Raw genomic sequence first — 11,192 nt, 5'->3', positions numbered from 1 at the left:
CACTAGTCTCACTAAAAGACCCAACCAATATATGGGTTATTTGAAGTCAGCCACTAACATACTGCAGGTCTGTTGGTATTAGTAGAACTGATATTAAAATGACACAGACGTAATCTTTTTAAAAATCTCACAAAACTAAACTGCACTGAAGGTCCTGCTAGGAGCTATACTGAAGAAGGGTGGCAGGATCAGGATGGACTAATAACTCACTTGGTGGAGTGGCCTAAGGGTGGAGGATCCTAACTTGGTGGAGTGGCCTAAGGGTGGAGGATCCTAACTTGGTGGAGTGGCCTAAGGGTGGAGGATCCTAACTTGAGGGTCAGTAAACAAGCCAGCTGAAGATTTCGCACACATCCACAATCCTCTTTGCTAAGGTTTTCTCCATATCCTACGACATAATAAAGACATACCCCGTAGAGCATTTTACTTTGCTAAGGTTTGCTCCATATCCTACGACATAATAAAGACATACCCCGTAGAGCATTTTACTTTGCTAAGGTTTGCTCCATATCCTACGACATAATAAAGACATACCCCGTAGAGCATTTTACTTTGCTTATAGTAACATACAGTAACAGTAGTATAGTACTGTAACAATTACTTTGGTTGTAAGAAAGCTCTTTAGAGTAAAACAGTGGACTGCCGATGTAAGCACACACACAGAGAAGCCACAAGGTACACATTGAGCTTACAAAAGAGTGCTAGCTCAAATTCAGTGAGCTTTCTTTCTAATATTGAAAATGCCAATCAAAAGTGGACAGATACTACACATATACACACACACAGACTTAGTCTGTGAATTAGTCCATTCATTTAACTCTCTTACAAAATATTGAATTACAATATATTGAATCTCGAATGAGAGTTATAAAACGTTCTGGTAACACTTTATAATAACTACACACAATTCATCATTTATTAAGCCTTTGTTACTTATTAGTTAATGGTTTGTTCATCATTAGTCATTTCTAATTTATCATCAGTAAAGCATTTGTTCACACAGTTATACATAGTTTGTTCATAGTAAATAAGCCTATATCTAAAATATGTTTATACATTATTGTTAATACTTAATAAATGATGCAATAATATGTTTTTGATTAAGTAATATTTCCATTATTTAACAGTTGTAACATACACATGCACTAATGATTAGTTAGGGTGAGGATACATATTTTATAAACCACTTCCTAATACTATAATTCATAATTAACTCAGGAGTTACAAGTGGTTAGTTAATGATATTTTGTGAGCTCATCTAAAGTGAGGACTTTTTATGCCTTGCAACACATTTACAAATGAGTTATAAAGTTTACACATGCATTTATTAATTTAGCCGACACTTTCACCCAAAGCGACACATGTCAATGAAATTAAAGGGCAAGGCCACATTGGTGGACGCTGGGGTTTGAACCCCCAACTTTATGGATTACTGCATGTTAACCCAGCTCCCTATCCACTACACTACCTCTGCCCAGTGGTATTACAACAGTCAATTCAAAAATATAATATAGATATGCGTGTTTTCTATGAACAAACCATTTTTAACTGTGTGTAAACATGATTTACAGATGAGAATTAATGTAGGAATAATGCTTTACAAACGAAGAATACAGCATTTAATAATACTTTACAGATGTTTAATAACAGTGTGTAGTAGAAGAAAACAGAAACTCTTGCATAGTTGTAGGGGTTTCTGTCTGGGCCAAGGTAGTGTAGTGGATAAGGAGCAGGACTAGTATGCAATAGCCTGAAAAGTTGGGGGTTCGATTCCCAGCTTTCATTGTTATGTCAATGGCCTTCAATTTAATTGACATGTTTACGTCGCTTGTCTGCTAAATGAATGAATGTGAATGTAATCTTTACAACTCATTTGAAAATGTGTTGCAAGGCATAGAAAGTCCTCACTTTAGATAAGCTCACAAAATATCATTAACTAACCACTTGTAACTCCTGAGTTAATCATGAATTATAGTATTAGTAAGTGGTTTATAAAATATGTTTCCTCACCCTAATTAATCATTAGTGCATGTGTATGTAACAACTGTTAAATAATGGAAATATTACTTCATCAACAAAATATTATTGCAAAATGTATTAAGTATTAACAATAATTCATAAACATATTTTAGATATAGGCTTATTTACTATGAACAAACCATTTATAATTGTGCGTACAAATACTTTGTTTATGAGAATCAACATAGGAACAATGCTTTACAAATGATGATCAAAGCATTTTGTAATAGTTTGCAACTGGTTTATAATAAGAAAAGGATTTCATTATAAGTGGTTGTTTCATTACTTATTAAGTATAAATCATGTACTTACAAACATATTTTTGGATAGGCTTATTTACTATGAACAAACCATTTATAATTGTGTGAACAAATGCTTTACTGATGATAAATTATGTATGAACAAGAAACTACTAATGATGAACAAACCATTAACTAATAAGTAACAAAGGCTTAATAAATGATGAATTGTGTGTAGTTATTATAAAGTGTTACCGACTCTTTTATTATTATTTTCACTGTTCAAATAATTGCCATAATAATCTATGATATGACCTAATATGCTGAGGAAATAAATTCAAAAGTGCTTAGGGAAGAAGTTTTTTTTTTCACATACAAGGCATTTCAGGCCACAGATATAACCTAGGGGACACAATGGAAATAAATGAACACTCCCCTCAGTGTCAACACTTATTTCTTTGCATTGATGTGCGACTACAGAGTTGATGAACTCCGGTGATATGCAAATTCCTTGCTGCAGACATTGCAGAGTACTTTATTTTCAACACTTTATTTTCTATCAACACCATCAGGCCGTTTTTTAAAAGTAAATGTTCCAATCAATGATCCAGGCAGCACGTTTTCTTCTCTCTCCTTCATTTTACAGTCTAATTTTTACTGACTAGAACGGCTCGGGGTCAAAGGTCATACGGAATCGATTAATCTGCACTAATTTTCAGTTATTTTTTCTCAAATTAATTAATAGAAATTAATCAGTTATTTTGACAGCCCTAGCAATAATATTTTGTTGATGAAGTAATATGTCCACTATTTAACAGTTGTTACATACACATGCACTAATGATTAGTTAGGGTGAGGATATACATATTTTATAAACTACTTCCTAATACTATAATTCATGATTAATTCAGGAGTTACAAGTGGTTAGTTAATGATATTTTGTGAGCTTATCTAAAGTGAGGACTTTCTATGCCTTGCAACACATTTTCAAATGAGTTGTAAAGATTGCATTCACGTTTATTCATTTAGCAGACAAGTGACGTACACATGTCAATTAAATTGAAGGCCATTGACATAACAGTGAAAGCCAGGAATCGAACCCCCAACTTTTCAGGCTACTGCAAGCTAGTCCAGCTCCTTATCCACTACATTACCTTGGCCCAGATAGAAACCCCTACAACTATGCAAGAGTTTCTGTTTTCTTCTACTACACACTGTTAAGCATTTATTGAACATCTGTAAACTATTATTAAATGCTGTATTCTTTGTTTGCAAAGCATTATTCCTACATTAATTCTCATCTGTAAATTATGTTTACACACAGTTAAAAATGGTTTGTTCATAGTAAACACGGATATCTATATTATATTTTTGAATTGACTGTTGTGGGGCAGAGGTAGTACAGTGGGTAGGGAGCCAGGTTAACATGCAGTAACCCATAAAGTTGGGGCTTCAAGCCCCGGCGTCCACCAATGTGGCCTTGCCCTTTAATTTCATTGACATGTGTAAGTCGCTTTGGGTGAAAGTGTCTGCTAAATGAATAAATGCAAGTGTAAACTGTATAACTCATTTGTAAATGTGTTGCAAGGCATGAAATGTCCTCACTTTAGATGAGCTCACAAATTATCATTAACTAACCACTTGTAACTCCTGAGTTATTTATGAATTATAGTATTAGGAAGTGGTTTATAAAATATGTATCCTCACACTAACTAATTATTAGTGCATGTGTATGTAACAACTGTTAAATAATGGAAATATTACTTAATCAAAAACATATTATTGCATCATTTAAGTATTAACAATAATGTATAAACATATTTTAGATATAGGCTTATTTACTATGAACAAACCATTTATAACTGTGTGAACAAATGCTTTACTGATGATAAATTATGAATGAACAATAAATTACTAATGATGAACAAACCATTAACTAATAAGTAACAAGGGCTTAATAAATGATGAATTGTGTGTAGTTATTATAAAGTGTTACCATATTTTTCATACTTTATAAACACCGCTACATATGGTTGTAGAACAGTTTAGAAATTGCACTGCTCACATGCAATATAGACAGTAAGAAACACAAACATATATATCACCCTTAGGCAGCTTATGGTGTGTGAAAAAATGTACATAATACAAAATCCACACTGCATAGAGTGTCTGCTAAGCAAGAGCCAAAGCTGATGCATGACCCGTCGACACAGTGGATTGTTAAGGCAATTCTTTCTGCCACTCATGAACAATGCTAGTGCTTCAGTTAGCCTCATCTTTCCAAATTACTTCATGTCAGTGTCTACACAGCGACATATCTGCAAAAAAGGGCAAAGATGTGATGTTCTGGTCTTTCGTTAGAGAATAGAACAAAGCCTGCAGAATTTGAACCCAGACCTGTCCTCGTGCCTGCCTGTCATAATAAGAGATCTCCACGAAGTCAAAAGGATACATAGTCTCCCATCAGAACACACACACACACACACACACACACACACACACACACACACACACACACAGTGCTTTGCTAGAAGGCCATACATTTGTTAGAGTCCAAAAGCATTAGCCCCAAATGGTTGTTTTCCCCTATTAGACAAACGTGATGTGAAACGTGACGCTCCAACTTGACACTGTCTGGTTTCATAATTTGCTTGGCAGCAGCAGGCACAAGATATTCATCACCACAACACAAAAATGGTGTAGGTTTGACTCAGCAATCCAAATGAGACGCAAATGCCAAGCATGACGGTATCGGGGGGTTCAGCCGATTGTTCTAGTCCCTACTCACTGCCGCATGAGGAGATTGCAGCGGATTGAATAATTAAAGAAAACATGCTGGCAAATATCAAATATTCAATAGGTAATGTTTATATGCTACTGAATAAAGAATAAAGCATTGAGCCACTTATTTGGCCAAAAAACGGATCTCACAGGCATGGCAGATACTGTAGTGTGAGTAGTGCACTAACTACACTCCACAAGCTCCTTTCCACTTCCAGACCATTGCCTTTACATAAGAATCCTCACCCGCAAAATGACATACTTCTTGTAATCTATATTCCCGACCATTAAATTTGTATCCTACATTCTGCTCATTCTGTTCATTAAAATTCACACAAATTCTTCATCCCTCAGTCATTGATACTGTATCTGTAGTGTACTCTTTTGGACTGTAAGGACTGTACTTTGAAAACTGCTTGTTCTCTGTGAGTTCTGTGGACAGTGGAGCAGTATGCCTGGAGCACACATTACTGTATGTAATGTAGACTTGTGTGCAAGCACTAATATTCAAACAAACAAAACTTGACCTAACACTTAGGTGTAGGCTACATGTACAACATCTGAAATCCCTTCTTGGACACCTCATCAGGATAATGGCAGCATCAATTGGTCTACTGAATAAACCTAATAAATAAGTTAGAACTAAAGTTACTTCTTCTGAATAGCGTCCACTGAATGCATTACATTTCCATGAAACATTTTATGGGGGAGGGGGGGGTATTGGTTGAGAGGATCACTTTTTGTTGTATTTTGGCTTAGACTACAACTAATCAATGCAACAATCTAGACTAGCCTACTCAAAGTCTTGTAAAGACAACACAGCATGCTAAGCCAACTGCTTAATGCCAAGTAATGATGTTATTGCTAAAAATTCTTAATAATAAAGCCTCTCAAATTAAAGCAGTCTACCATTACCATTAGGTAGTGGCCATGTTCCAGTTATCTGCACTCACACCACAGGTAACGCCATTGTCAACCACAAAAGCAAAAGCAACATCAGTGGCATGACACAAATTGTAGAATCGGTTCAAAATTGAAATAGGCTATTATTCACAAAGGGTCTTTTCTTTTCTCCATTCACTCCTTGTCGCATTAATTTATGTCACAAACCACGTTTCGCATCGTTTCGTTCTAATGCGCGACTGAAGGAAACACTGCATTTTATAATATATGTAAGCTACAACGCAAGGCTAATTACAGTAATTAATGGAAGCATAAGATAGCAAAAATGTGTATTAAACGTATTGCCTGCGTCACTGCAACAGGTCTGTTTTCAGTTGCCAGGGAATAAGGTTGGCCATAACAGTGTTAGTAAAAAGCAATAAATTATTTGGTAGGCTACCATTGTAAAGGTTATTTGTGAGGGTTTGGCATGGGGAAAGGAAAGGAACTTTCTTCTCAACAGGCAAGGCTATTCAAATCCACAAACGATAAAAAGAAGTCCGTGGCGAAATGTAGCCTACTCCGATCCGTTAAATGAATAGCTCCATTAAAATGTAGGCCTGTAGCCTCTTGAGTGTAAGTTCAGAAAACGTTTTCCCTAAGAACAGTCTTTGTGAGATCAGGCGAAGCGAGGGGCTGTGAGGTGACTAGTGAAAAACTTGTTTTACTAGAGGACATTTCAGAAAAATGCCCTCCCATAAAAGTAGATGCTATGTGTGACGGTATTTTTTAATAGTGCCTTGCCAACAATACAAATGCACTGAACTTCTGAGTTTTATTCAATAGTGGTTGCTGTTGGCATTTCCGTGGTTTTAAGCTACTGTTCACCTCATCCCGCCGTGCGGCACATAAAGCATCCTCACCTTTTGGCAACATAGGCCTACTGTGCCTCTTGCACAACTGGCTGACTGTAAATCGCAGCAGTGTGTGTGTGTGTGTGTGTGTGAGTGTTTGTGTGTGTGTGTGTGTTTTGTGCCCGAGTGCGAGTGAGAGTTTGTGAGCGTGCATGCGTGTGTGTGTGTGTTGACAGAGAGAGAGAGAGAGAGAGAGAGAGAGAGAGAGAGAGAGAGAGAGAGAGAGAGAGAGAGAGGGGGGGGGGGAGATTTTCTGTGTTTAAAAAAAAAAAAACATTAAATAAATTAGTGATCATGATACGTTTTAAAACCTGAACGGGCGAAATCAAATATATCAGGCCCTGAGGACACTGTTAAAATTAATTACTGTGATAAGGTGAACTGTTGCCTTGCGTCTTACCGGAGCAATTCCATCCCGTCGGCGTCTGACAGTCGCTTAATGAAGACGGAAAAGCACGAAGTTGTTGGACGGGAATAGCTGCGAAAAACGAAATAATTGTGATCCAGATCCATTCTCCCATAACCCTGCTCCACTGCTGCGGACGGCGGGGATCCTGTGGCGCCGCTGCCGAGAGACCCATCTCAGTTCAGCGGCGTCCCCCGAACACGCTGAAGAATAGGGGGTAATTCACAGAGACGCTCCGACAACTCCCGGGCTTGTGCTGGCAGCTTCGGAGGACAGCTTAGCAGCCAAAAGAGGGACATTTTCCGATGGAGTAAGCGTTCCCCATGAAGCGCTGTTAAGGTAACCCACGGATCCGCCCGAAGCGACTTGGTTCAGCAGCGATGTAGGAGAGCTGAATCGGGATGCTGTGGGAAAGAAGCGATGCTGGGATGGCGGGTTACTGAGGTGGGAAGTTAGCCAAGGAGTTAAGCAGGTAGGATGCTTGACAACAGAAGGCAAAATAAATGCAGGCTGGATTTGGAAAGTAAAAAACAAACAAAAAATAACAATTGGAAAAGAAGGTATCCCGGTGAAGACAGTCGGTAAAGTTATTGTTACATCCACTGGTTTGAAGATGTCCACTGTCAGAGGTCTGTTGTTTGTGAGCGCTCCAGCAGCGCAATGAGTTTGTCATACGGCCGCACTCTCTTCCATCCTGACAACCTACTCCGCACACAAACACACTGAATGTGAGCAGCAGGTTAGGAGTCTGGTTATGATCACATGGGTTGGGGGTAAGAAAGGGTGGTGGAAGGTGGCGCTGATTGGTGGAGAGGGATGCTGGAGCGTCAAGCGCAAGGGGCCGGTCCAGCTCTTCCACAAACGGTCAGTCTTGCGCGATGTCACTTTCTGATTCAGGCGGTCACTGGCACACGGGGAGGATAGAGACAATTTTGTAGGAGCAGTCGCAATGTAATCGGGCCCTGCCATTTTGAAAAGGCTGCACAAATCGATTCAACCAGCTGGAGCTCGGATAATTGCACTGCTTTAAAATAATGTGGACACCGAGAGCCTCCTGTCTTAAAGTTATAGACTTTAGTATTGTATTTCCCGGGAACTCGTTTTGTCTTTGACGCGCGGCGCACCGCCTGGACTCCGGTAACTGATACGCTCACAGCCATACAGCCACTGCTGTATAGTTCTCTATGTTTGTATTCGTTAGGGATTGTGGTGTACCGTTTTAAGACCGTCTCTTCACACATATCCATGCTTCGCATTCTGCACAGCATGGCGTTTCAGCTGCACTGTGATATCCCGTGTGTTAGCCTACCCAAAGCCGATGCGTTGCAGTGGTTCTTGAAGCTGTTTGGCTCTCTCCTGCCTCTAGCCTCTCAGTACACGCACAAACAGACACGATTTTTCTCCATTGCAATTTAAATGCAACATTCGAATGCAATCAACATCTGTAATTGACATGTTGGTCACAGTGCAAGTTGTCAGGTTTAAAATATAATAGGGCCTATTATTATATTGTAATTGGTGTTTCCTACAATCTTTTGAATGTAGCATGCTGTTTAATACACTTACACACCTAGTTTAACAATGGACTACACACTGCCTGGTATGTCTTTGCAATCATTGTGAAAATGTATGATTTTCTTTGTGCATTTCATACCTTGCCTAAATATGTTCACTGACAAAGCTCTGACTGCTTTGTCCAAGGGCCAATGTCCAGGATAATTTAGCTCGACCCCTATATTGCACCCCTGCCCACTAGGTCGGGTGAATGCTCTTGCACCCAGACCTTCTCTGCTCTACCCAGGTAAAACATTATGCTCTTTGCTGCTGTGCCATAGCCCCATAGTTCCTGAGGAATTGTGTAGGCTACCTAGAATGAAGTAACCTCAGGGTGCCATGAGCAGAGATGTTAAGTTGACAAATACCAGGGCACTGCTGTCAGAGGAAGACTAATTGCTATGCAAGTGTTTACACTTTCATGGCAGCATAAAAGAAAAACAGTAGCCTACATGTGTGTGTGCGTGATTTCACTGTTGACTGCATCTTACACACACAAGCGTGATCCAGACCTCCACCTCTCTCTCTCTCTCTCTCTCTCTCTCTCTCTCTCTCTCTCTCTGATAGGGTACATTTTGCCCACTGCCAAGAACTGTAAAGATCTGAGTCCTTTTTAGAGCTGCAATCCCCACACAGGCCAATTAACAGAGCGGATGAGAGTTAACCCAAGGCTGCCTTTGTTCTAGCACTAATTTGGATGCCAAAGAGAAGCTATTCTCCGGGCGGACATTAGCTTTGACTAATCGAGTCCTACCCTGGGCCATGTAAGAAACAACTTGTTTACTTCCAGCGACTCCAGTGTCAAGGCAATCTCAAACATTGTGCTAACAGGATATGACCTCTATACTTAAAATCTTTTTTTTTTGTTTTGAGGAGGATGGAGGATAACTAGGTATGAAAAAGTTGATAAAACTGAGTCTCTCTGGTTTCGCTGTTCTGTCCAGTTCCTGTGGGAAACTAACGTTACCCGCTAAGTATTTGTGCTCTTTGCCCTAACTATCACAGGCTGGTCCAGCTCTCTGTGGCCTAACTATCACAGGCTGTTCCAGCTCTCTGTGGCTCAAGTTAAAATAATGTTTGTGAATAATAAAAAAAAAAAAAAAAAAAAAATTCCTTGTTTCTCTTAGCTCTTCTCCCGAAAGCACAATCTTTCACTATCTGGCTCCATCTCTGATCTCTGGAAGAGCACCAGGGTGGTATCAATAACTTGCATCCACGTGGTGTGAGAGGTTTCTTCAAACCCAGCTGGCCCTGGGGCTGAGGCCTAGTGACATTCCTGACAGCTGCAATGCTCTCAGTGTCTCTCCCTCTCTCCCTCGTAACATTTGGCAACAGCACTCGCCCCTGTATCATATGTCTAATGATGGATATGACCTGGCAATTAAGGCTGAACATTAATAAATCACACAACTTGTGAGAGAGTGGCCTCCTTGAAGTCACTCAGAGTTTGGGTGTGGGCGCTGAGTGCTCAGAGGTAATTGAACAGGGATGAAGGCCCTGATGCCAGCACATATTTATTTTAAATGTCAGTTCTCAAAAAGTTCTCTTTGTAGTGGTGATTCAACAGAGACACACGGTGAAATCATGAACTGGAGGAGAATATAATGATGATAAATTTATCAGTGGAGCAACTTGTATTCTGAATTTAATCAGCAAGCCAGCACATCAGTACACACAAATCAAAATGTGCGCCTATGTAATCTTTTTGGCTGGTGTGTGAGTAGCAGGTCCTTAAAAGTTGGGAAACATTAAAGCACATTAACGTTGCATGTTTTAGCCTACCCAAGTGTTGCAAGTGTTTACATGGATACAGTTGCAATTTAATACTTCTAAACTTTATTTTACCTGCAGGTAAATCTTGTAAAGAAACCTTGTGGCATTACAGTAAAAGAAAATATGAAAGATAAAAAGATAAGCATGAAAATACCTGTTCTGTACATCTTGTCTCAACCCTGTCAAGGGTAAAATGACTTTGACATTGACATGTTGACATTGACATGTTTGTGCTGTGCTGTGTTGTTTTTGTGTGTGTGTGTGTGTTTGTGTGTGTGTGTGTATGTGTGTGTGTGTGTGTGTGTGTGTGTGTGTGTGTGTGTGTGTGTGTGCCTGTGTGTGTGTGTGTGTGTGTGTGTGTGTGTGTGTGTGTGTGCCTGTGTGTGTGTGTGTGTGTGTGTGTGTGTGCTTCTGTTTTACAGCACTCAGTGGTGATTGTGTGGCCACAGCACTAATGAGCTGAGAGTGAACCAGGGGACCACTGATAAGGTCACATCTCAGGGATCTGGCTGTGCCCCTGCCTTCACCCCACATGGGTTTGCCTAATGACCCTGGCATTTGCAGACGCTCCCTAACACTGTCTGACACCCCACCGTGCACTTAGCCAAACCGCAAGCCCTGTCA

General features: G+C 39.7%; 1 protein-coding gene across 1 annotated transcript in view; it reads right to left on the bottom strand.

Annotated features, from left to right (window-relative positions):
* Nucleotides 1–7,947, bottom strand: part of LOC143099962 (tomoregulin-2-like) — a 25,004-nt gene extending 17,057 nt beyond the window's left edge. The window contains exon 1 of the mRNA XM_076262868.1: nt 7,236–7,947. Within this exon, the coding sequence (XP_076118983.1) occupies nt 7,236–7,416 (181 nt within the window). The 5' untranslated portion in view covers nt 7,417–7,947. The remainder of the gene's footprint in view (nt 1–7,235) is intronic.
* Nucleotides 7,948–11,192: the final 3,245 nt, after the last annotated feature.

This window comes from Alosa pseudoharengus, unplaced genomic scaffold, assembly GCF_046254945.1.
Source record: "Alosa pseudoharengus isolate Yale_2024_CS ecotype anadromous, Long Island Sound unplaced genomic scaffold, YU_APseudo_1.1 YU_APseudo_1.1_scf_3, whole genome shotgun sequence".
In the NCBI taxonomy this organism is placed as follows: domain Eukaryota; kingdom Metazoa; phylum Chordata; class Actinopteri; order Clupeiformes; family Clupeidae; genus Alosa; species Alosa pseudoharengus.
This window is presented reverse-complemented; position numbering and strand designations above follow the sequence as displayed.